The 25,633-nt window shown below is 57.6% G+C and overlaps 11 protein-coding genes across 11 annotated transcripts; 3 read left to right on the top strand and 8 right to left on the bottom strand.

Annotated features, from left to right (window-relative positions):
• Positions 1-222: 222 nt before the first annotated feature.
• On the bottom strand, positions 223-4,704 carry EHS24_003913 (uncharacterized protein; the record flags this gene model as incomplete). Its single annotated transcript, XM_028619548.1, has 7 exons — positions 223-2,056; positions 3,042-3,337; positions 3,381-3,462; positions 3,504-3,568; positions 3,609-3,862; positions 3,906-4,405; positions 4,448-4,704. 7 exons carry the CDS (start codon positions 4,702-4,704, stop codon positions 223-225), a joined length of 3,288 nt encoding a protein of 1,095 aa, XP_028472121.1.
• Positions 4,705-5,234: 530 nt separating this feature from the next.
• On the top strand, positions 5,235-7,416 carry EHS24_003912 (uncharacterized protein; the record flags this gene model as incomplete). Its single annotated transcript, XM_028619547.1, has 12 exons — positions 5,235-5,495; positions 5,547-5,568; positions 5,609-5,726; positions 5,765-5,785; positions 5,825-5,927; positions 5,973-6,243; positions 6,287-6,474; positions 6,523-6,590; positions 6,635-6,885; positions 6,926-7,073; positions 7,122-7,226; positions 7,284-7,416. 12 exons carry the CDS (start codon positions 5,235-5,237, stop codon positions 7,414-7,416), a joined length of 1,689 nt encoding a protein of 562 aa, XP_028472120.1.
• A 527-nt stretch (positions 7,417-7,943) lies between these two features.
• On the top strand, positions 7,944-10,844 carry EHS24_003911 (uncharacterized protein; the record flags this gene model as incomplete). The annotated part of the gene is made up of 13 exons (XM_028619546.1): positions 7,944-8,140; positions 8,188-8,203; positions 8,257-8,464; positions 8,505-8,622; positions 8,661-8,887; positions 8,926-8,963; positions 9,003-9,056; positions 9,096-9,198; positions 9,239-9,437; positions 9,476-9,527; positions 9,569-9,591; positions 9,631-10,430; positions 10,498-10,844. The coding sequence occupies 13 exons, from the start codon at positions 7,944-7,946 to the stop codon at positions 10,842-10,844; spliced, it is 2,382 nt and encodes a 793-aa protein (XP_028472119.1).
• A 438-nt stretch (positions 10,845-11,282) lies between these two features.
• EHS24_003910 (uncharacterized protein) lies at positions 11,283-12,976 on the bottom strand (the record flags this gene model as incomplete). The annotated part of the gene is made up of 2 exons (XM_028619545.1): positions 11,283-12,461; positions 12,506-12,976. 2 exons carry the CDS (start codon positions 12,974-12,976, stop codon positions 11,283-11,285), a joined length of 1,650 nt encoding a protein of 549 aa, XP_028472118.1.
• A 503-nt stretch (positions 12,977-13,479) lies between these two features.
• EHS24_003909 (uncharacterized protein) lies at positions 13,480-14,544 on the top strand (the record flags this gene model as incomplete). Its single annotated transcript, XM_028619544.1, has 1 exon — positions 13,480-14,544. The coding sequence occupies one exon, from the start codon at positions 13,480-13,482 to the stop codon at positions 14,542-14,544; it is 1,065 nt and encodes a 354-aa protein (XP_028472117.1).
• A 178-nt stretch (positions 14,545-14,722) lies between these two features.
• On the bottom strand, positions 14,723-16,534 carry EHS24_003908 (uncharacterized protein; the record flags this gene model as incomplete). Its single annotated transcript, XM_028619543.1, has 4 exons — positions 14,723-15,376; positions 16,020-16,265; positions 16,311-16,379; positions 16,418-16,534. The coding sequence occupies 4 exons, from the start codon at positions 16,532-16,534 to the stop codon at positions 14,723-14,725; spliced, it is 1,086 nt and encodes a 361-aa protein (XP_028472116.1).
• A 327-nt stretch (positions 16,535-16,861) lies between these two features.
• EHS24_003907 (uncharacterized protein) lies at positions 16,862-19,252 on the bottom strand (the record flags this gene model as incomplete). Its single annotated transcript, XM_028619542.1, has 8 exons — positions 16,862-17,108; positions 17,155-17,282; positions 17,332-17,573; positions 17,631-17,739; positions 17,786-17,900; positions 17,944-18,092; positions 18,144-19,179; positions 19,224-19,252. 8 exons carry the CDS (start codon positions 19,250-19,252, stop codon positions 16,862-16,864), a joined length of 2,055 nt encoding a protein of 684 aa, XP_028472115.1.
• Positions 19,253-19,513: 261 nt separating this feature from the next.
• On the bottom strand, positions 19,514-20,681 carry EHS24_003906 (uncharacterized protein; the record flags this gene model as incomplete). Its single annotated transcript, XM_028619541.1, has 2 exons — positions 19,514-20,551; positions 20,589-20,681. 2 exons carry the CDS (start codon positions 20,679-20,681, stop codon positions 19,514-19,516), a joined length of 1,131 nt encoding a protein of 376 aa, XP_028472114.1.
• Positions 20,682-21,079: 398 nt separating this feature from the next.
• EHS24_003905 (uncharacterized protein) lies at positions 21,080-22,187 on the bottom strand (the record flags this gene model as incomplete). Its single annotated transcript, XM_028619540.1, has 2 exons — positions 21,080-22,073; positions 22,123-22,187. 2 exons carry the CDS (start codon positions 22,185-22,187, stop codon positions 21,080-21,082), a joined length of 1,059 nt encoding a protein of 352 aa, XP_028472113.1.
• A 315-nt stretch (positions 22,188-22,502) lies between these two features.
• EHS24_003904 (uncharacterized protein) lies at positions 22,503-23,590 on the bottom strand (the record flags this gene model as incomplete). Its single annotated transcript, XM_028619539.1, has 2 exons — positions 22,503-23,472; positions 23,526-23,590. The coding sequence occupies 2 exons, from the start codon at positions 23,588-23,590 to the stop codon at positions 22,503-22,505; spliced, it is 1,035 nt and encodes a 344-aa protein (XP_028472112.1).
• A 441-nt stretch (positions 23,591-24,031) lies between these two features.
• Positions 24,032-25,463, bottom strand: EHS24_003903 (uncharacterized protein; the record flags this gene model as incomplete). Its single annotated transcript, XM_028619538.1, has 2 exons — positions 24,032-24,740; positions 24,796-25,463. 2 exons carry the CDS (start codon positions 25,461-25,463, stop codon positions 24,032-24,034), a joined length of 1,377 nt encoding a protein of 458 aa, XP_028472111.1.
• Between the last annotated feature and the right edge of the window lie 170 nt (positions 25,464-25,633).

The raw sequence follows: 25,633 nt of genomic DNA, 5'->3' as shown, positions 1-25,633 counted from the left end.
ATGATAGACGATGCGGCGCCTGTCGCGCCTGTCGGTATTTGGCTGACCTGCATGTGACGTGGTTCAGTCATACGCCAATCAGAGATAAAACGCGCCCACAGCCCATGCAGCCCACCATTGACGTTATCACTCATGACCGAGCCACTTCTCTAGGCTTTGCAGAGGGCCACGTCACTTTAATTCATGCGATATATACTATGTGCCGCGGCTATCCCTTCTCCTTCACTTGACGACAACGCGAACGCGATCGAGGTTGTAGTTGAGCACATATTCCTCATTGAGCTTCGCGTCGCGGTTACTGGCCACCCTGACGGCAGCGTAGTACGTTCCTTTGCTGTTGTACGTGTGCGACGAGGACACGTTCAGCGATTGCGCCGCAACAGTCATATCGGATGTGGTGTAAACGCCAGTCCCCTCGAAGTCCCACTCGAGGCGAACAAGTGACCCAGTTCCGGGAACAACGGCCGCTACTGCACTGAACGTGACCAACTGACCGGCCGCAACCTGAACCCGTTTCAGTGAGTTGGCAGTCAACGTCACCACGGGCTGGATTCCACCACGGGTGGCCGGGTCGTTGGGAACAGCAATCTGGGCATTGTCGACCGTGTACTGGCTGGACTGCGGTGGTTCGGTGCCATTCTCCACCCAGTTTGCGACATCGGCGAGCGCCTGCCACAGGTATGGGTCATATCGGACAACCCTGCGGGCGGCGAATGAACCGATGCGGCCGTCGAAATGGTCGGCGTGCTGCTGGCTGTACACGCGGGCCTGAGCGCCAAGGTCGATGCCACTCGACCTCATCCGCTGAAGGTACCAGTCCACATTCCACGGGTATGCGTTGACGTCCAAGAGATTCGAAACGAAGATCATCTTGGCACCTGCTCGAATGGACCCCGAGAAGAGCGCACCGCCCGTCGTCGCCGATGACATGATGGGCCCAATCGTGACAGGACGTCGCGGGTACATGTCCGTACCGTTGGGAAAGCGGTACTGGTCATAGACATAGTAGCCCTCTGCGGCATCGGGAACCTGGTAGCAATGGTAGGCGTGCGCAGCGATGTAATAGCTATTATCGTAACGGAGTTTGGAACCACCAGAAATCACGCTGGCGAGAATAGCGTTGCTCGGCACAAAAGTGAAGTTGTTGTAGTGCAGAACACCAGTCAAGTTTGCAACGACTTGGTCCTTGTTATTCACGATGACCCAGTCTGCTGTGTCGCCCGCGACAATAGTCTGCTCGATAAGTCCCTTCTGACGATTGAGGCTGGGGACGCGGAGCGACGTCACGTAACCCGTCGTGTTCGAGTCGACCTTGGCAATGGCAACGCTGTCAATGCGGCGGTGGTCCCGCAAATAGTTGCCAAGGTCGGAATTCTCCGTCCCCAGGTACCCTGGCTTGCTCCAAAAGTCGTCACTATAGGTGGCGTCGAAGTTGCGGATAACAGTCCAGAACCCACGCAAGAGCTGACTCGCTTGGGTGTAGTTGAGGGCGTCCCAGGCAAACAAGGGAATACCGTTCGACGACGTCTCGTGAAGGACGGCAGCCTGCATGGGAGACAGTCCTGCATAGGGATCTCCCGATCCACCTGGGAGAACCGCATCCGAGAGAGAGGGTGTGACGTCTTGCAGAACCAGGCCCCCAAGAGCAATAGCGGAATTCGCGTCGGGGATGCTGCGAGGGAAGGCAAGGACGTAAGGAACAAATCCTTGCCAAACACCTTCCGTGCTCTCTGCGGCGCCAACGACCTGGAATGAACCACCGCTGCCACCGAACATGTAACCCTTGATGCTGTCTGCTGAAACGCCGTAATAGTTGGCCGCAATAAGGCGTGACTGTTTGGCAGACGCGGCCTCGTGGCGGTAGCCTGTCTGGCCAAGCACCTGCACAACGTACGCGCCCGCTTCAGCCGCAAACCCAATATCGTCATCCGTTGCGTTCTGCGTATTCAAAGGATAGCTGTGCTGGAAAAAGCGACCCCCCCAGACAGACTTGGGAGGGAGGTAGACATTGAAACGAGTCGTGGTGTTGACAAAGTATCCGCTGATGAGGTGAATGCTTGTGGGAACTGTGAGTTCGCTTTCATAGTCGATGATGGCTGTGGCATATTCCGAGTCAATGCATGACGGAGTGACGATTACAGCGCCGGCGGTGGTCAAGGAACACTCGTCGGTGCCGCTGCGTGGAACGGCAATGGCTGAACCGCAGGAGAGGAGGGCGAGGCCCCAGGCAGCCAAAAGTTGCCCGCGAAACATCTTGCGTACCTGTGATAATTAGCGTGGCGTGGGGCACCGAGGAACCTACAATCGACTGTGGGGTTGACAAGTTCAATCGATGCTGATACGCGGGGCCACGCAGTTTATTAACACTGCGTCGGGAAGGAATGGTGTCTCTGGCAGTTACCAGGTTGCCCCAATGGAAGATCAGCCATTCTAGGCACTCGGTACAATTTCCCCCGTCGGTGGCACCGGCGGTTGACCCGACGGGTCCGGACAGCGTCATGTCAGGCTTGTGCTGTTGGCGACTGTGAACTTCCGTCGAACAGGCTGTATAGTGAAAGAATGGATTGCCTCCCGGCTTTACCAGGTGGTGGGACGGCCGCTGTATCAACCGAGTATTCTCACAATCCATACGTACGTCAAGGCGGCAGTTGCCCAAAGGCAGTCAAAATGAAATATTGACAAAATCAATCAAAAACATGCATTTGGCCAAAGAGGTTGTGGCGTGCAGATGATCAGATGATCACTCGATACATTATCGTCAACTGCATATGCATACCCACACTTAAATTAATAAGTGCTATCTGTGAAACCATGGACGTAACAGAAATCTTATAGGACTGTAGTCGGAGCACAAGGTAACATCTCACATAGTTCTTTTCTACTGCCACTAGGGAGTACGTTACATAACTGTCGCAAATGTCTCTACCAAAAGCAAACAATCATCCTTCAGAGTTCCACTGGTTGTGGTGGTTGCCTTGAAGATGCCTCGTTGGTTGCCGCTGCCGCACAACTCTCTGGCTCCACATTTCGTGTCTACCCACCAAGCCCTCCAAATGCTCGGCTCATTTCCTGGAAGGGCCTTGGCGAGGTCGATCGAGATGCTGCCGCCATAAGGGAGATGGACGAGGGCCCACTCATCAGCTCGAGTTCCAGTGACCAGCTTGTCCCCCGCACGGACGTGGGGGTCCAGCTCATTGGTCGACGAGACAATGAAGTCTTGGTCTGGCACACGGGAAAAGTAGTTCGGGAGGGACAACATGATTTTGCGCATCACGCCGACGTGGAAGCTACCCGGAAGATCCAGCTCGTAAAACCAGTTGGTTTCAGCCGAGGTGGTCTGTGATGGTCAGATGGGTGACCAAACAGGTTCCAACACTCACGCCTTGGTTTGGTCCATGGGTGGTTGAGAACGCGTTGTACATTTGCCAGATGGAATTGACACCGTAAGTGTACCCGCACGCACTGGACTCGGTTAGACGGCATGAACTTGGACAGGTACGCACCCGGAGAAGAGAGCCTGCCAGCCTCCAGCTCGAATGTCGTCGGCATTCCACATGGGGCGGCTGGGCTGTAATTGTGAGCTGCGACACATCGCCATCGAGACTTACGTCAAAGTGATAGTGCGTAGCCTCGTAGTGTGGTTCGAGATCGATAACTGGCCGCGGCTTGCCATTGGGGAGAGAGTGCGAATACATCTGGCGCACCGGAATGTATGAGTTGCGAGCAAACCACATGTCGATGTGCGCACTGGGTGGGTGCATAAGCTCGTCGGAATGGCCACTTTGGACACAGTCTAACGACAGCCATTCTGCGTCCGGGAATTGAACCGAAGCCATGGCGCAGGGGTAGTCCGGGTTCCAACCTGTGAGGCGGGTTAGGACTGGGTCATGCAGTGCGTTAATTACCTTGCGTCGAGTGGTACGTAATAAACGACTTGTAGCTCTCGGCACGCTCTTGGAGACTGCCTGCCAAAGTTTGCTTTGCCAGGCCCTCACCGTCCTGTATACCCTTGGCCATCGCTTCCGTGATCGGTCCCCAGTCGGTCATCGTCAACTTCCGCACGTCCTGGCCCTCCCCAGCGGCAAACGGAAGTTCTTCATTCCACCAGCGGTTGGTGTCTCCGCCAAGTACGAAAGGTTGAAAAGGGTACCGTTGACCGAGGAACTTGGCGTACTCGTAGGCACTCTCTTCATCAAAGAGCACAGGACTGCGGTGAAGGCCACCGTTGATGTGGCAGCCCCATGTTGGGACAATGGCAATGGCTATGCCGAGCGATGCCGCCAGGGCAACGATGCGGTCGATGAACAGAAAATAGTCCGGGTTGGGATGGGTTGGGGAAGGCAAGGCTGAGCCGGGTGGCGTAAAAAGCGGAAGGTGTCCCTCTCGGTTGGGCAAGTCTAAGCCACTAAGATGATTAGTGAGAGCGGCTGGCAGAGGTTCCACTTACCGTTGTTCGGCAAGTACCACCGCCATGACCACGTTAAAGCCTTTCTCAGCTCGGTTGCGGAGAAAGACTTCAGCCTCTTCGTAGCTCAGCCTGTGAAAGAGCTCCCAAGCAGTGTCACCCAGGTAGAAAAAGCTTTCGTTGGGTGCATTGTGTCGCACAACAAAGCGCCCATCTGTGGACGGAGCAAGAGCGACAGCGAAAGAGGCGGCAATGTCCTCGTCCGAACGGCGTGTAAACTGGGTAGCAGTGACGGTCATGACGATATGAGCGAGTGTGGAAGTTAACAACATCCTGGAAGCCAGTTTTAAAGGATCGCCAGCCAACGTCCCCTCACTGGCAGGTATGTCCCGACGGCTGCGCCTGCGGGTGGTCAACAGCAGGCTACCGTTATCACCCATGCGGGCACGACAAGGGATATAGTTTCGGCAACCAAAACGGCACAATGCAGCAGCCGTCCTGTCTATCGCAAGCACACAATACACCCCCAACAGGCTATCAGTTATCCGCAACATTCGCTCTTTTGGTAGGCTGGAATTACCACCCACACACCATCTGACGATTTCCGGGCCAGCCGCGCCACATTGGCACGCGGGGTCACGTGACATTTTTGCCGAGATACATCCTCCCACTCCCCGTCGGAAGAGTGCCGACACCCGACGGGTCGATGCCCATCTTTGGCGTGCAATGTTCTCCACCACCACCACCACCCCGCTTGCCGACTGGTTCGGGCTCCGCAGTACCGAACGGGGGATGCTGCTTTCTGTACTTAAGTGACCCACGGACCCCCATGGGGGACCCACCTTCACACACAATCTCGTCTGCTCCTCGCTCCGTCATGACCAACGATCCCGACCACACTTTCGATATTGCTCCACCCGAGAAGGGCAACGCCGACTTCTTCATCGAAGACGCCAAGACTGTGTCGCCAACCAAGTACTATCGGTCCAAGTGGGAGGACTTGGACCGCGTCCAGACAGTCAAGCTCTTCTGGAAGGCCAGCCTTGTGTGCTTTGCTGCTGCCTTCAGTGCCGCGACCGATGGTTATCAGGTGAGTTTCTTTGGTACGAGATCCACTGAACCCCACTAACATATCCCCCAGGTCACGCTTGCTGGCAACATTAGTACGGCATGGGTGGAAAGTTCATCCAGCTAACGGTGCAGTTGCCAATCAGGGGTTTATCAACCAGTTTGCGACGACAGTTGACAGCAGCGGCACTCCCATTCTGGCTGCCAACGTGCTCTCCATCTGGGGCAACATCGGTTCTCTTGGACAATGGTGGTACGTCCCTTATGTCGCTATGGCCAGGCTGACATTAGTGGAATGAACATTTCCCCCTTGTAAGTCAAAGCAATACGGGGCACACGACTGACCTCCAGCATCGCCGACCGATTCGGCCGTCGCGCCGTCATGTTGTGGTACTGGTCCATGCTCGTCATCAGTGTGGCTCTTGAGTGTACAACCAAGAGCTGGGGTGTTTGGGTACGTCCCTCCCCACTTTGAGATCTTCTTTCTAACCTGAGGCAGACGGTGGCCAAGTGGTTCTCCTTTGTTGGCATCGGCGCCATGCAGGCTCAGCTCCAGATGTACATCACCGAGATGTCCCCTACCAACCGTATCCGCGGTACGATGCTCGCCTGCTACAACTTGTGGTGGGCACTTGGCCAGTTCTTCGGCCCCGTCGCCCTACAGGTCATGAACAACCAGAACCCTCGCATTTGGCGCACTGCCATTTATACGCAGTGGGCCCAGGTTGGAATCATGTTCATCATTTACAGCGTCATTCCCGAGTCTCCCTGTAAGTCATGGCCCAAGCGTGTAATTGGTCTGACTTGGAACAGGGTGGCTCTGCCTGAAGGGGCGTCACGAAGACGCAATGAAGATTCTGAGGCGCCTGAATGGCAAGGTCGAAGGTTACGATGTGGAGGAAGAGTACGCCATTCTTCGCTTGACTGTCGAGCACGAGCAGAAGGTGGCCAACGAGAACAAGCAAAACAAGTTCATTGCTGTCGTCCAGGGTGTCGACGGGGTACGTCGTGTCATCACCAGTGCTGGGATGTGTAACTAACGACCTCAGTGGCGCACGATCTGTACGGCCTGGGTTCTCGTCGTGCAGGGCACCATCGGCACTTCTCTCATCTGGGGGTGAGCACCTCATTGTTTGATTCACAGCAGCTAAACAATCCAAGTTACGTGACGTACTTCTTCATCCTCGCTGGCCAAACGGACCCCTTCAAGATCACGTGTATCACCTCTGCGATCGGCGTTGCGGGAACCTTGTTTATCATGTGGGCAATGGACCGCCTCGGCCGTCGAGTCCTCGTCATTGTGTCGTACTGGCTGTGTTGGTTCTGTCTTCTCTTCATCGGTGTCCTTACTATGGTGAAGGACCAAAACCAGGCGGTCAAGAACGGATATGTGGCTCTGGCCTGCCTCTGGAGTACGTCGCTGTCATCAACGTGTAGCTGACATTCTTTCAGCATGCGGCATGTACGTGAGCGGCGGTGTCGGATGGGCCTACGTCGGTGAAATCCCATCGTCCAGGCTTCGCTCGCGCACGGCAGGCTTTGGTGCCTCCATTGCGACTGCTATCGGCTTTGCGTGGGGAGGCATCACGCCTTACATGATGTACGTGACTTGGTTTCACAAGCGCCAGCATCAATTGACACCGTCTAGCAACGTTGCGCAATGGAACTGGGGTCTTAAGTCCTGCTTCTTCTATGCCGGCGTCTCCTTTTTCCCAATTGTGGCCACCTACTTCGTTATTCCGGAGACCCGCGGGTGAGTCAAGCCTCGTCTGATCTGACATGGTGCCTTTCTATTGACACAACCTATCAGTCGCTCGCCCGCGGAGCTCGACGAGATGTTTGAGAAGAAGGTCCGTGCTTGGCACATGGCTAGCTACGTCACAGACGTCGAGAAGGAGCGCGCTGCCCAGGCCGGTGTTACCACTGAGGTCGACGAGGCTTAACGTTTCTCACAACGGAGACACAACGAATCAAAAGAGCGTGGAGGTACCTGGGGCAGTGTAGCACGTCTAGTGCTGGGTGGGATAGTAGGGAGCAGAATGCTTTCTTGGGCGATGAACAGGATGCAACTGGCATTGCGTTGGCCTTGAACGCGCACTGCCCGAATTGGAACGGTTTCCATTAGGTGCTCAGGCAACGATGCTAATAGCGTGTTCCATTACTGTTGCGCGTTCATATCATCAAGTGGTATCGTGTTCGTCGCCAGCAATTTACCGCACTTCACCGCGGTATGATATGGGCCACGAGTCCCCACGGGCAGACGCTTGTCCTCTCGGACTCGGTCCATGTGCTTGACCCAGAAGTGCAATGCAATGCACTTCCATAGTATAACGTGCGTTGGCTGAGCACTTTTTACATGCGACGGCTATCACGCTCGTCAGTACGTCCTGTCCGAAACCGGATTCGCCCACCTAAATCTGACCCGGTGTTTGCCGCGTGCCGAGAACCTCTCTTAACCGCACATTCACTCATGTCTGCTCCGTCCGACACCTCCCACGACACCCACGACACCCACGACGCACAGCAAGCCGCACGAGACGCGTCATCTGGATTCAGCTCCGCTTCCCTGCCATGCAGTCCGCGCGCCATCGTTCATGCAGCCGGGCCGTCCACGCTGGCCGGCGAGGCCCAGCGCACGCGGTTCCTCCGGGCGTGCGACAGATGTCGGTAGGTAGCCCCGGGTCTGGCTATCAGTTACTGACCGCAAAATGAAGCCTGCGCAAGGTCAAGGTGTGTCTGCATAGACTGACCGCCTGATGGGGTAGGCTAACTATGGCCGCCAGTGTGACAGCAACATGCCCTGCGGACGCTGCACCGCCGAAGGACACGAGTGCGTGTTGGGCGATAGGCCGAGCAGGCTGTTGACGTCCCATCCGACACGGCCTGCCAGCAGGGTACACGAGGAGCCGAGCGCACGCGCACCAGGACATACGGCTGCTCGCCGGTCTGTCGAGCCCCCAAAGCCCGCTACAGCAAAACGACGACGCAGGGGTGAGTTGGCACCAACATGACTGTGCAGCTCACGCACCAGCATCGGGAGAGATGTCGCCCTCGGCCACGGTGCTGCTCTCAGATAGCACCACGCACTGGTATTCTGCGGGCGATGGGACTCAGCACTTTGCCGGCAGCACCTCGGGATTGCCTGTCTTGTGCGTTGTCTTCGGAGGAGAGTGCTGACACGCATCAGGGAGATGGCGCGCCGACGGATCAAGGACCAGACCAACGCCGTTCCGTCCCCGACCTCGTCGCAGTCGGCGTGGGATTACCTCGCCCAGCTGCTGCGAGCCGATCCAGACGATGAACCCCGGCCGTCCGACGAGCCAGGGGGCACACCGGGCCAGGGTCTGCCAGAAGAGCCCGCATCCCAGCCGGCTACCGGCGACATGAAGGTGTTCGACATGGTCACCGCCGTCAGTGAGTAGCCCTTGATGGGTGGAGGTCTCACGCGCTAGTTCCATTCGACCTTGTTGCATCTCTACTGGACACCTTTGTAAGAGAACATGAACGAGGTGGCTACCTAACACGGCAGTTCTTTGTGATCCACCCCAGCTGGCCGATTCTCCACTCCCCGACCGTGTTTCGCGTACGTCCACAGCACATAAGAATGCACTGACTGTCACAGCAACTGGAAGACTGGTCCGACCCGTCATTCGGCGCCCTGGTCGTGTCCATGTGCATGCTGGCATCGCGGTACTCGTCCGACCCCCGCGTCCTCGCCGATGACGGTAAGCCCTCGCAGCTGCTCTACCTCAGCTGAACATACAGGTGACCCCACATCTGCGGGCATGCAGTATCACGCGCTCCTGTCACAGCTGCTCGGCGGCGAGAAGAACACGAAGCTGTTCGAGCTCATTGCCATCTTCTTCGCGTCGCAGTTCTTCTGCATGAACAACGTTCCACGGCCGCTGGCGCTGTCGTACTTTGGCACGGCGTTTTCATACTGCATCGATGCCGGCTTCCACCGGTGAGTTGGGCTCGGCGGTGTCGTTGACGAGCTCGCAGTGACTTGCCGCGCCACATCCCTGTGGATCCGATAGAGAGGGAGATGAGAGCTGTGAGTCCCCCTCATGGGAGAGCGTTCTTGCTGACCCCCAGCGGATAGCGTGGTCGATCTACTGGTAGGACATCGCTTAGCCCACCAGGACTGACCTCTCCAGCTGGGACAAGCTCCTGGCAGCAGTCTTCGGGCGACCCCCGTGGCTCCCCTTAGGCGACATTGACTGCGACGTCCCCGTCCCGTTCGGCGACGCGCTCACCGACGCCAGCCCGCAAGCCGCAGTGCATGACGCCGAGTACGTCGAGGTCTTCAATGCGCTCATCAGTGTCTGCGCCGTCCTCAACATGGCCCTGAAGGCCGTTAACCACCGCCCCCTGTACCCCGGCTCGCCATTCCTCAACCAGCTGGCCAAGTACATGGCCCTCCAGAGGTGCGATGACGCGCTCCTCACCGACGTCGAGGAGCATCTGGACATGTGGCGTGCTCAGCTGCCCGCCAGCCTCCGGCGCAGCGGCGGCTCCTCGACATCGACCCCTGCCCTGCCCCCGCGGGACCCGCCGCTGTCCGTCGCGGTCGAACGTGTGTGGTGCACGCAGACTCTCATCTGCATCCTCGTGCACGCGCGGCGCTTGCAGCTGGCCCAGGCGACCAACGCGCCCAAGCAGCACCACTACCGCGCCCCAGTGGTCGCGGCGGCCAAGACGTTGATCGACGCGCACGTCCAGCTCGGCGCCGCGCACATCCTGCAGTACTGTGACATGAGTGAGTTCACGCCGCACACGCTCCGCTCACGCACAGTGGTGGCGTACGAGATCCTCGTGGCCGGCCGCCTGCTCGTCGCGTGCTTCCTGGGCGCGCAGGCGGGCGGGGGTGGCAAGGAGGTGCGCGAATGCGAGCGCACCATCGTGGCTGCGTCCATGTTCCTCAAGATGCTCGGAGGCGTGCTACCGATCGCGCGCGGTGCGTCCGAGGTGCTCGACGAGACGTGTCATAGTAGGTCCACTGCAAGGGTGGTGCTGACGGCAAGCGTGCGGGATGGACGTCGGGCACCCCCTCCCCACCGCGGACACGGAGCTCCTTGCCGGCCGTGCGGCGCGGAGTCGCACAGCCAGGGAGCTGGGCGGTGTAGGCCTGCTTGGCGACATGCTTACACTGAGCAGTGGGATGCCCCCCGCAGATCGTGCGGAGGTCGGGAGCAGCCTCGCGCCGCCGTCCGTCTTCGCCCACGGCGTGGGTGCACTCTCCTCCACCCTCGTCGAGGCGCAGGCCGCCGCCGCCGCGTTCAGCAGCAGTATGCCCTCTGCGGGCCTGGAGCATGCACACGGCCTGCCCGACTTCGACTTTAGCTTTCTCTTCCCCGCCCCCCAGATGTAGTCCCCATCAGGTCAACGCCACAAGCAGCTCGTGTACTTCCTCTTCATTTTCCGCATTATATGGTCGACTACGAATATTAGGTATTATTGGGGTGGAGGTATAGAGATGATTCCGATTATTGATATCTGTAGGGGTCAAGTAGTAGTGTGAGCTGCATACTGTGGCTCTGTAACCTATACTAGCACTTTAAGCTCGGATGAACCTTCTGATTCGAGTGGCACACAGAATCTCCTGATTGTTATGTGAATATGGTTCGCTTGTCCAAAACTGCCACCACGATGCTTTTCTACCCTAACGGTACTGTCCGCGCGGGGGACTGCGGCGATGTGTGGGAAGGTATTCACCTTATGTCGCGAGTGTCTAATGTGGCACTTCACAGCAACATACATGCATCGTAACTACATACTTATCCGGCTCGACAACACCACAAAACCGCATTTAAGCAATGATTCGCGAATACCACGGCCTGTCGGCCTTGTCCTCCTCCTCAGCCTCCTCCGACTGCTGGACAAAGTCCTCGACGCCAGTGGTCACGTCCATCTCGCTCGCCCGGACAAACTTGGTCTTGTAGCACACCTTGAATCCCACGAGGATGATGACGAATAGCCCTATCGGGAGGTAGTTGCCAAAGAACGTCGCCGTGTCCCAGTTACCCTTCTTGAACACTGGCCAGCCGCTGAACAAGGTGATCGAGGAAACCACAATGACGATCCACCACGCGCCGTACACGCCCAGCCAGTTCCTGTATGGCAGGCTGCTGACGGCAATTCCTTGGGCCTTGAGGCCTGCGCGAAAGCGAATGAACGAGATGCCGATGCACAGCCACGTGATGATGCCGGCCAGCGCCGTGAGGTTGACAAAGAAGTTGAACACGACCGCCGCGCCCGAGGACACACTCAGGAACGCGAGCAAACCGAGCAGCCACGTCGCGATGACGGCGACGTACGGCGACCCCCACGAGGTCGTGCGGCCAAAGATCTTGGGCGCGAGGCCGCTGCCGGCCATAGAGTGCAGGGTGCGCACGGCGGTGAAGCAGTCGCCGACGCCGGCCGACATGGCCGACGTGAGGATCGCGGCGTTGATGACGCTCGGCAGGCCCTTGATCCCCGCGTCGGTGATGGCAATGACATACGGGCTGGCGGCAGCCGTGGATGCCGAACCGAGACGGCTGTCGTTCCAGGGCACGATGAGGCTGACGACGAACGCGCCACAGAAGTAGAAGAGCACGATGCGGATCCACGTCGCCTTGAGTGCGATGGGAATGACCTTGGCAGGGTTCTTGGTCTCGGCGGCGGCCAAGCAGAGCATCTCGGTGCCGATGGACGAGAAGGCCGCACCCGTGAGGCCCGAGAAGAAGCCGAGGAAGCGGCCGGTAGACCCAGGCACACCCTGGTACTGCGTGAATGGGCCCGGGTTGCGCCAGTACTGGAATCCGATGGGCTTGTGGTTGGGCCCGCCGCCAGCGTCCAAGACGATGGAGAGGATGATGAGGCCAGTGATGGTGATGACCTTGATGGTCGACATGTAAAACTCAATCTCGGCGTAGACGCGCGGGCCGCAGAGGTTGGCAGCGAGGATGATAACGAGCGAAATTGAAATCCACACGGCGGCCGGTACCTGGGACAGTCAGATACAGACAGAGCGCCAGAGTGCACACATACCTTCTCAGTCCAGTACGTGATCAGGACGGCCACCGCCGAAACTTCTGCCGCCACAATGAGACCCCAGCAGTACCAGTAGTTCCACGACATGGCAGCCGACAGGGCCGGGTCGACAAACCGCCCGGACAGGCGAATGTGCGCGCCGACGACAGGCAGGTACGTGACCATCTCGCCTGCGCAACCCATGACGCAGATGACCACGGAGCACATGATCGTGTACGCCAGGACGAGGCCGACAGGCCCCGCCGTGGAGAGTGTGCTGCCAATTCCGAGGAAGATGCCTGTGCCGATCACGGAGCCAATGCTGATGAACGTGAGGTGGCGGGCATTGAGCTTGCGGTGGAGACCCTCGGTGGACACGGCCGGTGCGCAGACTGGCTGGACCTTGACGTCGGCCTCGGGATCGTGTTTCACGTCGGCGTCGCCCATCTTCTCTGCAGGCGTCTTGTGGGAGAGTGTGTCGGACTGCATGGTGGCGCTGGTGATGGGGAATAGTTTGACATCTGTGGGCGCTGGGAGTGCTGTCCTTTAAGCTGTCTCGATGAGGAGGGCAACTTGTTCTTGGCCTCCCGGCTCCTAACAGAGGTAAGCGCCGATTCTGGTCGCTGTGCAGAGCCCCTGCACCTTTTTCATATGCACACAAGGTGAGCTACATATCTGTGTTGCTCTAGACATGGTACGGCGGTGGGCAGGGTAATCAGATCAGATAGGTCAGCAGATCAGTATAGTGTGTTGTGGGCAGCCTCGGTAGTGTGGTGTGGGCAGCCTCGGAGTTTGCGAGAGCAGATAGCCGGCTCGGTGTTTCCGAGCGCCGAAAGATGCCGATGCCGAGGGATATACGGAGTCTCCACAGTTCCACGGCAGGTGGGCTATCTCCGCACTCATCTCGACGTCGCTCCCAACTGCTGTCCGTATTTCTATCCAGCAGCAGCAGATTCATGTACCCACAACCCCCCATCGCACATCCCACCACCATGGCCAACGGAACAGCTGCCCCCGTCCCATCCGCACTTGAGGCGCCCTTCTGGGTGTCCACCGACGACTGGCACACCGCCGGCGAGCCCTTCCGCATCATCGCCGAGCTCCCACCGCACTGCGAGACGGCGGGCCTCACCGTCGCCGATCGCAGGTGGAACATCATGGCCCAGCCCGGACACCCTGTCGACACACTGCGCAAGAGCCTGTGCCAGGAGCCCCGCGGCCACGCCGACATGTACGGCGGGTTCATCGTCCCGCCCGACGACGACGGCGCGCACTTTGGCGTGCTCTTCTTCCACAAGGACGGCTTCTCCACCGCATGCGGCCACGGCACCATTGCGCTCGGGTGCTGGGCAGTCCAGACCGGTCGCGTCAAGGCGGTGGAGGACGGCAAGACGGATGTGGTCATTGACGTGCCGTCCGGGCGCGTCGTCGCGCAGGTGTGCACGGTTGGCGGCAAGGTCGTGCACGTCGACTTTATCAATGTGCCGAGCTACCAGTGGGCGACCAAGGTGCCAGTCTCCCTCTCCTCCCCCGCACTGGACTTTACGGTGGAAATCTCGTGGGGCGGCGCATCGTACGCCTTTGTCGACGTCAAGACGTTTGGCCTGCGCATCGAGCCGGCCAACCACGACGCGTTTGTCGCCCTTGGCCGCGCGATCAAGGCCGCCCTGGGGACGCGCGGCCGCCACCTGAACCACGACCTGTATGCTGTGTGCTTCTACGACGAGTTGGACGAAGACCCTGCGCGCGGGCGCCTCACGCAGCGCAATGTCGTGGTGTTTGCCGACGGGCAGATCGACCGCTCCCCCTGTGGGTCTGGGACGGCGGCGCGTGTCGCGCTCCTGCTCGCGCAGGGCAGGCTGCAGCCGGGAAAGACGTTAGTGCATCGCTCCATCATCAACACCGAGTTCACCGCCGTGGTCGAGGCGGAGGCGGCGAGCCCGACAGAGTTCCCGGCGTGCATCCCCCGCATCACCGGCATGGCGCACCTGATGGGCCGACACGAGTTTTATGTCGACCCCGCGGACCCGACGTTTCCGGGCTTTGTCTTCCGCTGAGGCGATAGAGAGAATGCATAGGGGTGGCCCATTTGTACAGATTGTGGTTCTGGGTTCTTGGCTACCGGTGCGCTGTCGTGTCTGAACGGATTGTCCACAGGGTGGCGATGTGATGGCGTTTCGGTGACTCATTGGGGGTGATGATGATCAGGCGTGTACATGTTCTAATTTCCAAATTTCAAAGCCATCCGTAGTCCTCCCTAGTCTCCTGTTCCCATTCCCCCTTGCTGAGGGTGCTCTTGTAGTCGTTGCGGGCGACAAACGTAGTGTGGTTCGCAACGTAGTCAAGAGGTGGCGGCAGGTAGCCCTGTGCCTGTGAGAGCTGCACCGCGGTGGCGTGCATAATCCGGACGAACTGGTCTTTGCAGAGTTCGACAAGCTCCTCAAGAGTCGGCTCTGGCTTGACTGTAGCGTCACGGAACAGGTGGATCATGGTCTCAAACCCCACGACCTTGACATGGAATCCCGTCATGAGGGCTGCAACGACCGATTGGGTAAAGTAGTACCATGTATGCTCCACAAAGGTGGGCGAACGGTTGAACTCGGACGGAGTGGAGAGCAGGGCGACATCGGCCACGACCAATACCATTTCACAGCGTGGAGCGGTGGATGTGCGCGCGTTCCAGCGTTCGGGACCACGAACCCAGAAGGGCTGGGCGAGCCACCAAACGCCACAGCCATTCTGCTGAGGCTCGAAGCTAAGGTTGACAATGATTTTGCGGACCGAATCACCACGGAGATTGAGATGCGATGCGCCAACGAATGGAGCGCCACTCAGTGCAGCTTCCATGTTGTAGATTTCGGGATAGGGGAAGATGACAATCTTGGAAATCTTGCAGTGAAATGTCCATGGAGTTGGTCCCGGGCATGCGGCCGTCGGGTCGCAGCGGATCGGTGCGAAAACGGAGGACGCTGTCGTCCCTAAAGAACATCCTGATAAGCTCTGCGAGCAGCTGTTCCTGGCAGCTGTAGACGACATCGACGACCTGCACTGATTGGAAGAGAAAATTCATGGAGGGGCTGACGACAATGCCGGTGGACTGGGAGGAGAATCGGTTGCCGTAGCTAACGTCGGCCGTCGCCAGTATCGTGGGGTGTTTCGTTTCCGTCACATTGAGGTGGTCTGCATCGCGTGCAGTGCACACCAACACAATTGGAACTGCGTCGACTTGCTTACGCATGTCTTTGGAGGTATTTCGGAGGACCTGGCGGCTTGAAAATGGAGCGTATAGCAGAATGCTTTCCATGATGTGCGGAAACATGAAGCAGTGAATCACGGGCTTGATGTGAGCAAGGTGACTGTCGAGGAGTTCCATGGCTTGAATCCGTCTCGCCAGAAGATCTGCCTGGGCCTTCTGAACGTCGGCAAGAAGGTCTCTCTCAACGTGTGTCATGTTGCGTCCTTTGGCCAGAATGGTGAGATCTTCCATGGTACCATCAAGGTTCTTCAATACGTAGCGCGCATGAGCTCTTACGAACCGCGCGTCGTGTTGAGACGGTTTGAGTGCGAGGCAAATAGTGGCGTCGTGCTCTGCCTCGTTCAGCGCACCAAGGTCCACCAGAATACCGGCGCGGAGGGAGTAGGGGTCGGGATTGCTTGGTTCCGCCTTGATTGCGCGTGCGTAGGCATTGACGGCCTCGTGGAAATAACTGATGGCGGCATCCTGCGGAGCGCCATCCGCGAACGCGGCGGCGACACCTTGCGCCCAAACCTTCTTCGCCTATACCGTTAGCCTCGGCCTCAAGGCGGGTAATTTGACGCTCACATCTCTGCAGTGCCTCAGCATGGCGGCATGGTCCTCAGGTGAGACTTCGGGCTTCTCAACGGGCACAGGCTGAGCGTGTTAGCTACGACAGGGTTGTCGTTATTCACAGTGGCAACATCCTCGGCTAGGTTTGGCGGCACTGGTGGCTCCACTGTGGCCTGGCGGGTGCCGGTCGTTCTGGCCTTGTTCTTGCGCTTCCCTTTGTTACTGTTCTTCTTAGGCATGATAAAAAAGTTGGGTATGTGGTGGTGGACCTGTGTGCGAAAGAAAGAAGGGCACAGGAGAACGTCACATACGCCCTTGGCACACCTTGGGGCGGACATCAGCGGAACCAAAGTCGGGCGGTGAACGTCTTACGAAGTGGTGTCTGACGAGCTGGTACACACCTCGCACCCACAATCGCCTTCATCACCCCGCCCAGGCCAAAGGGATGTATGTAGACACACACAGTATGACACAGTATTCATGTGGGCAATACACGAACCACTACTCGGTGAGCTGGTCGACCCAACTCCCTCAGCTCCCACATTGCCCATCGCCAATCACAACTATCACTTGTCGACCTTGAGGTCCTTGAACTTGGATGCAAACTTGACGTCACGCTCCTGGACGAGCTTGTTGTGGAGGTCGGAAAGCTCCTGAGTCACCACGCCATTCTTGATCGCCATCTCAATGTCTGCCATAGCATCGTCAAGACGGCCAAGGCGTTCACGAGCCACGGCACGGCGGCCATACGACTTGATTTGAGTAGGGTCCAAGTTGAGAGCTGCGGTGGCGTCGATCTCGGCGTCCTTCCAGCTTGACCCGTCAGCATGTTGGAGGAGGATTGCTTACTTGTACCTACCGGTTGATCTTGAGAAGAGCCACAGAGCGGTTTCCGTAAGGGAGGGGGTCGAAGGGGTTGAGTGCAATGGCCCGGGTATAAGCCGCCTCGGCATCGCCATAGCGACCCTTCTTGAAAGCCTCGTTGCCCTGTCGGTCAGCTTCGGGTCGTCGCTCATGCTCCTACCTTTTGGCGGACCGCGGCTGACTCGGTCTTCATGAGGGTGTTGGCAGGAGATACGAAGACGGGTGCGTTGGTACTGAAGCTGGGGTTGAAGCCGATGTAGGGCTCGCAGCTACGGAACGCGATGGTCAGCCAGGCGGTCGCAGCGCCAGCCGCCTGGCGGAGAAAGGTATAATCAACCTGCTTGACCAGTTCTTGATAGTAAGGAAGCGAGAAGTCGACGAGAATGTAGTCCTTGCGTCCAATGCGCTGGTCGGCTTCAGTAGGAGGTCAGCTTTGGACAGTCACAGTTCGGAAGCCTCAGAGCTGCGTACCAGTAGTCGGACCGAGCTGAGCGATGACCAGCGGATGGTCCGAAAAGACCCTCCTGTCGAGACACTGCTTGAACGTGCGATAGCCGGTTGAGTCGATAAGGATACGGCCCTGTGAGTGTTAGAATGGCCGGTGATCGAACAATGGTAAAACCCACCGAGGGAGCAACTAGGGCGAAGATGCCGCGTGACGAAGACGTACGAGCATCTCCCAGCGACGCCTCAGGAATTCGGTCCGCAGGGAAGAGGGGGCAGTTGGCAGGTCTGGGATCACTTGCCTCGTCAGATTGAAAGTATCGCTTGGTTCTGTGCTTACCTGGCGACAATGTCATAGAACCTGTCGTTGGCATACACCATATCAAGGAGCACATTCTTGATAGACTTGGTTTTGTTGTCTGCAGAGGGCTCCGCAGTCCAGAAGGTGCGGAGGAGTTGGTTCTTCTGCTGCCACGTCCAATCCGTCTGCTGTGCCTGTTGGAATCACTTGTTGACCACGGTCCCGCTGAATGAGCTCACCTCGCCGTCACTGTCTTCATCACCGCTCCATGCACCGTCCTCGTCATCGCTTTCAGGATCCAAATATCCCCAGCGTGAGGAATCGTCGTCCAACCGAGGGTGGTGAGCACAGCTCTTGGGAGCGTCGTCGGGGGCGCAGCCAGTGGCCTCCTCGAAATTCATAGAGATTCGGCATTGGAGCTCCTCGTCCAGTTTGCTCTCCTCGAGAAACCAAATTTGCTGGTAGGCACGGGACACACCTGCGTAAAGTCTGACGTCGGACCATTGGCGCTTCAGGCAGCAGAAAATATCGGTGCGGCGAATGTCGAGTGTGATTGACAGCTGCGGAGTGCGCTGGACTAGGGCGATGATAGCCTCACAAATGTTCGTGAATATGTGTTCCTTCCTGTAGTGGTCCGCGGTGATGATGGCTCCAAACTTCAAGGAGGTGACCTGCGGACGCAGTTTGATGTCGAGAAAGGACGAGAACACCTTGAGTGTCGTGGTGTCTTTATGCTCGAAGATGACGCTGGTGGCCAGGCGTGACAGTTCCGTGACAGCGGTTTTAATGTTGGGGATGTACTTGGAATGAAAGTCGTCACGGTAGAAGACGAACTTCAGGTCCTTTGTGGGCTGGAGGCGGTGGAGAAAGGGGTGAAGAGCCATCTCGTTCCAGGCCTTGGTACTCATCACCTCGTCACCCGTAACTGTGAGGTTCTCAAGATTGGGCAGAACCGCGACATTGACGGGGTTCGATCCAGTGGTGGGTGGCAAACGTGGGTAGGCAAACTGGATCTCAAGCTCTTTGGTGTGCGCCAGCAGAGTCGCCTTGGATCCACAGTCGACGAAGAGACGCTGCTCGTCTAGTCCAGGTGGGAAGCAACACGTGAGGGAACGATAGAGGAGACTTGCCGCAGGGTGGTAGAATGCTTTGGACACGGTAAGGATGCGAGCGAGCTCAACGTTGGACAGGTCGGCGTGGGCGAGAACGCTGGACACAATGTGCGGTTGGAGGAACAGCGAGTGGGGGGTGGGACCTTGCCACTCGTTGGAGCTCCTGTGGACTGTCAGTTCTCTCGCTTGCTCTCTGCGTCTACGTACGGAGGGGCCATCATCATGCCTCCTTGCATGGCCTTGAGGAGGATTAGACGTGGAAGGTGAGGATGGTGGAGTGTGTGACAAAAAGGAGGAGACACACGTCAACTGACGGTTTCAGTTTCTAGACCGCGCGCCCCGTACTGTACAGCCCCCCGCCTTCCCCCGCCGAAACCATCCATACGGTCACCCCGACATGTACGCGTTGCATAACATGACACTACTTGCGCCTCCCATCACAGTCCACTTGCTCCTCCCCGTACATGTACATAACCCCTCTCTTGGTGTATAGACTTCTAGGGAAGCTTACCAGCCTTCACCTTCTTCTTGACAGACTTCTTGGGGAGCTCTTCAAGTTCAGACCCGCCAGCGCGCGCTGCCATGCCTCTCGTAACCGCGCGGTGGCGGACAACTGGTTTCTGGTAGCCGAAGGGAGAGGCGCTGGGCTCGGGGACGTGGTTGACAAAGGAAACGCAGGAGTTGAGCTTTTTGAACATGACACGGTCCTGATCGAGAGACGCTTCGACCCAGAGCTGTTGGTGGAGTGCGATTTCCTTGGCACAGCGCTCGAGGCGCGACTGCCAGGTCGTCCAGGCAGGAAAGTCGCGCCAGTGGTTCTTGTACTCGAGGACGAGCGTCAACGTCTGGCCGAAAGGGACGCTCTTGAGGGCCGAGATGAACGATTTGCAAACCTTACGAAACATGTCACCGTCACACTCGCCGGTGAGGTGGACTTGGAACGTGATCTTGTTGAGGTTGGGGCCGTGTGGGAGGGAGAAGACAAAGGGAATGTACTTGAGTCCGTTGATGCCCATGTCATAGGTGATGGTGGTGGCACGAGCGGAGCAGCCGAGAATCATGTCGGGAACACCTGGTTTGACGAAGAGGGAGTCGTGCTCGGTGACAATAGTGAGGCCTTGGGGAGGCGCGCGGAACGCGGCTTGAATGACGGCGCAGTTGGTGCAGGAAGGGCCGCACACCAAGAACAGGGTCATTGACTTGAGGTTGGGGAACAATAAATCAGTCCCCATGGCGGCGGTGGCGGTACATCCCTTGTGATGAAGGACCATGAGGTCTTCTGTGTATTCAAGGATGGTTGACTTGGCCCCATGGTCGAGGAATGGGTTGCAGAAGCCATCGTACTGGAGGTTGCTGTAGAGCATCTTGAGTGCCGGCTGGTGAAACGCCTTGCAAACGTTGAGCAGACGGAAGAGGACCGCATTGTGTGAGAAGCGGTTCATGCAGGCGTAGCGAACAATGCGGGAGATGATATCGGGGTTCATGAGAACCTTCTTGGAGAGCTCGCTGGAAAGAGGCTTTAACGTGGGGGAAGGCTTGAACCTGGGGGCAGTTAGCACGAGGTCTGCCTACTGTAATGCACCAGGTGGCAGTCTTGTCGTGCTGGTCGTGCTTGGCACGCTTGTCAGGAGGGCGATTGTCAAGGACCTTATTCTTGTATAGCATGGTGTTGTGTTGATGTTGCACTTGTTGGAAAGGTGGATTGTGGATTGTGGAAGCAGGAGAGAGTGGTGCGACGCGTGATGGATGAACGGGTGACGCGCGGTTGACTGGACCTGCCAGAGCCATTGGCCTGCCCCTCTCCACCCAGGCGGGCGCTGCCACCACCATTCGCGCGTCTCCACCCATCCATGTCTTTCATCCCGTCCACAACCAGAACAGGTGCTTCCATGCAGCGTGTGTCATCCACCACCCGTCATCAACGTATTGCATACGGGTCAGCACGGCTATGGACCTTCTGTACATGAATCTGGACGTCCTTTGTGTGTTCGCCCTAGTCTGGCCTGGTGAATCCTGTTTTTGGGCAGTACAGTTGCAGCAACCCCTCACCGCATACCGCCTTCCTAATCGCTACTCGTGTCACTGGGTGCCTCGTCGCTGTTCTCGTCGCTGTTCTCGTCGCTGCCATCCTCCTCGCTGCTCTCGTCGCTGCCTTCCTCCTCAATGTTCTCGTCACTGCCTTCCTCATCGCTGTCCAAGCCATCGGGGTCTGGCACGCTGTTGATGAGGGAGACACAAGCCTTGATGTTGTCGCGGACGTCGACAGACTCCTCGTGCCAAATCGATTGGTAGTCTTCAATTTCTTCCCAAAGGCGTCCAAGGAACTCGCGAGGAATGTCGCTGTCCCGTTGAAACTCGACACAAAGAATCAAAGTCTCGCCGTGTGGGAGGCTCTTGAGTGTCGAGATAAACGACTGGCACGCTTGGCGAAACTCGTCGCAGAAAAAACCGCCACGCAACGGGACTCGAAATGTCATGTTCCTGACGTTGGGACCGCGCGGGAAGCTAAGGATGCGAGGGATGAGCTCCAGTGCCGCGGCCGAGCCCACTTCAAACTTGATAACGGGAACTCGCGATGAGCAGCTGAGGATGAGGTCTGCAACGGCTGGTGTATTGGGAAAGGTGCGCTGTTCGATGGCGATCTTGAGTTTGTCTGAGGGAGACGCGCCGCGAATAACGGGGCAGTGAAGACACCAACGATCGTCCAACAGCACCAGGGTGAGCGACTTGAGGTTGGGGAACGAAATAGGAGGATGGGAGACTGTGGGGCGACAGGCGGAATGATTGAATACCATCAGTTCCTCGGTGTAAACGAACCCGGTCGGCTTGATTAACCCGTGATGGAGGAAACCAAAGCTGAAATATCCTTGGTACGAGAGGTCGCGATATTTGTCGCGATACATGATCTCGTGGGTGGGATGGTAGAACGCCTTGCAGAGGGTGAGAAGATGGAGAGGCTTGAAAGTCGAATAATCGGATGCCGCATAGGCCACAATGCTGGAGACGATGTGAGGCTGGAGGACCAGTTGAACCAGTTGCGACGAGGGAAGCTTGAACCTGGGCCGAGTCAGTGGCGCATCCTTTCGCTTTGTTCAACGCAACGCACGGGATGGCAGTGTCGCCCTGCTGGCGGGCACGGCGATTCCCCGTATCGGGATGCTTGATGTCCATTGTGGAGGACGGTCTTGAAAGCGACTGGTTGGATGCAAGTGGCCCAAGTGGTGAATGTTGTGAAAGGAAGAAGCACGGGAAATGACGCGCGGGGTTGACGTGGACAGCGCGCCCCCACTCCCACTTCTAGGGCCCCCAGGCTGAACCAATGTCATCCAGCACGGGGGTATTTGTCCTTGTGTCTTGTATCAGCAAGGTGGTTGAACATGGCCCGTCCTTTGCAGATGGTGTGACTACATATGACCCTACACATGTGCAGTACTATATGACACATATACTACACATGTACAGTACAACATGACACACATACACACGCTACATGTCGAGAACCATGCGCGACCTAGTCCCCATGCTGAACTCACTCAAGGCGCCGGCCCATATCAACTTGTAAACTTGAGTCTTGAGCAAGAACCAGTCGGCAGATGGCCCAGTACCAGTACCAGTACCCGACAGGCGAATGACAACCGTGATGAACTGGACCTGGTTGTTCGGGTCCCTCAGCCTGGCGAGGAGACACCGGGACGCCTGTTGGAAAGCGTCGTCTTCAGCACACCGTATAAAGTGCGCATAGTCTGAGGGTCCGTCGGTTTCCACCACAAACACGAGCTTGGTGACTGATGGTCCGTATTTGACGCCGAGTAATTTGGGAAGCCACAGGACGCCTGCTAATCCAAGCTGCACTTCAACTGTCGACACGGCCGTGGAGAGACGGGCGATTGCGTTGGTCAAGTCTGAAATTGGCCATTCTGCCGGGCTGAAAGCCTCAGCGTCGGCCACAAGGAGGAGTTTGTCGGTAGGCTTGAGCTTGCTGGTGAGCCCACAAACGTTTGCATAGCAGGAGTCCACCTCATCACACGTCTGGGTCGTATCGATAACAAGCGTCTGCAGGTTTGGAAGGGTGATGGAACCTCCAGACGAAGTGAAAGCCCCGCATTCCTTCGCAGTGTGTCTGCCGATGCGGAGATGTTTGGTGAACAGCAGGAGAGTAGTCTTGTTTCCAGTGTCTGTCAATGGCTCCAGTAGGGAGTTTGAGCGCGGGTCCTCGCCGCCGGCAAGATCCACGCTCAGAGACGAGTAGAGGTGTCTCGTTGCTGGGTGGTAAAATGCCTTGCAGACCTGAAGGATACGGCCGAGGGTGCGAGTTCTCGACTTTAGCGTACACAAATCTGCGGGCTTATAGACAATCAAAGGAAGGTTGTATGATTGGTAAACGTAGTCAACAATGGCCGATGCGATGTGGGGCTGGAGGACCATCGCAGAGAGGTCCGGAGACGAAACCTTCGGTCTACGTGTGTCAGTGTGTGTGCCAATGTCACGTCCTCTGCCGCATCAGCCTACAGGTTGGCGTCCTTCTCTACCTTGGCCAAGGCTTTGGAGCATGCACGCCTGTTGGTATTGTCCATGGTATAATTGGACGTGAGCTAGTTGATGCGAACGAAGCGAGAGCCGGGTGTATGGGTGAACGATGACGAGGCCAGGGGCGCGTCACACATGAGATCCATGAGATCCAAGTGAGCCTCGGACTGCCTGGCTCCCATGACGGATATCCCGATGACCTCGTCACCGTTGACCATACAACGCCGACACAATTGCCGCGAGCTGTGGTTCGTTCAAGCAACCATGCTGCCCACAGTTGGTGAACGGCTGGACATTGGCAGCATCGGTCACTAACGGCGTGATTTCGGCATTTCGGCAACTAACGCACACGTTCTGCCAGGCAGTGCATACATACATATGTGGCAAAGACATCTATTTACATGCGAAAGTGTTACCAGGTGCTAGTCTGGATTCTATTGAAGGGTGTTGTGCTCTTATGGTGTGGTGTGCTCTCATGGTCTCCCTCGTTAAACGATGGCAAACACCTTGGGGTTGACCTTGAACCTGGCAAGGGTGACCAAGATGGTTCCAAAGGCAGCGACGAGACCGCTGAAGACACCAATGTATTGCCATCCGCGGTCACCAGGGTACGCCGTGACGAACGCACCCGAGATGGGGGGGCCAGTGAGGACGAAAATAGATCCACAGGTGTACACGAGGCCGACACGTGCGCCAATCTCATGCGGCTTTGAGATCATGGCAATAGCAGGGGGGATGAGCGAGATGATAAAGCCGACGAGGAAGCCGTACAGCACAGCGAAGGCAATGAGGGCCGGGACCGAGTGTAGCGTCGTCCAGAACGCGAGGAGGAAGATGGATACGAGGCCTGAGGCTCCAGCGAGCACGTTGAAGCGACCCCACCTATCGGCCACACCGGCAAACAGACGGCCGACTGTGGAGCCGGCGTTTAGGAACGAAACGCAGTAGAAAGCGAGTGATGTGGACGCTCCCAGGCGTGAAGCGTTGACGGTAATGTAGAAGAATGGGTTGAAGATGGCCATTGTGCATGCCATGAGACCGCAGGCCAGCAGGGCATAGTGTGGGTCCTTGAATGGCACGAACGTGTTCTTTAGCGGCGAGGGCTTGCGGCGAGGAAGACGAGTGCGGATGAGCGCGTTTGCAACGGCGAGAAGGGCAAGCGCGATGAATCCGACAGTGCGAAGCGTCCAGGCAAAGCTACCAATGTCAGCCATGTCACGCAAAGTGGCACAAATGAGGCCAATAGACTTACCCTATCTCAGCGAAGAGGCGGTTGAGGACAATGGGCCAGAGCGTGCCGCCGAGGCCGCTTCCCGCAACTGCAATGGACGTGGCAAGTGCGCGGCGCTTGAGGAACCACTGGGAGGGGATGGAGACGGCCGGCGAGAAGACGAGTGCGGAGCCCAAGCCAAAGAGCACGCCCTGTGCAAGCATAAACTGGTAGTACTTTGTGCACAGGGACGTGAGCATGAGCGACAGGACGATCAAGATGGAGCCCGGGATGAAGACTGCGTGACCGCCATACGCGTCCATTGCGCGGCCGGAAAAGAGACCGCCGAAGAACAGCAAGAACTGCTGAACACCACCGATCCAACTGATGTCCTGGGGCTTGTATTCTGCCAGGAAATGCGTCTCGTAGTATCCTTGGAAGACACCGAACGCGTTGGCGATACCAAACTGGACAAACACGGCCAAGAACGAGCCTGCGACGGTCATCCAAGCGTGGGCACCGCCGTCAGGAGGAGGGGGGAGGGTGGAGGCCGGCGCTGCGGGGGGCTCTGTGGGACCCTCTGAGGATTTTGCTGACTCTGCCGACTCGTCGACGGCAATGGTGGAGGTGGTCGTGAACGGTGGCGATGGCGACGAGCGGTCGTCCACCTCTGTCTTGTCGAGGGCGACGGTCTTCTCGATATCTGTCATGCTGGGCGGTTGTGACGTGGAGAGGCGAGACATGTTTGGTTGGGCACACCAGCATCGCGTCCTCCATCTCCTTCTTATAGCAATGACACACACGGTGTCGTGCCAGCATGTGACTCTCGGCTACTCGTTGTTGTACGGACGAGCGAGGCACATCATCTCTGCGTCTCTTC

The sequence above is a fragment of the Apiotrichum porosum genome, assembly GCF_003942205.1.
Source record: "Apiotrichum porosum strain DSM 27194 chromosome Unknown scaffold_19, whole genome shotgun sequence".
NCBI classification, from domain to species: domain Eukaryota; kingdom Fungi; phylum Basidiomycota; class Tremellomycetes; order Trichosporonales; family Trichosporonaceae; genus Apiotrichum; species Apiotrichum porosum.
Note: the sequence above shows the minus strand (reverse complement) of the source record. Positions and strands in the feature narration are given on the sequence as shown.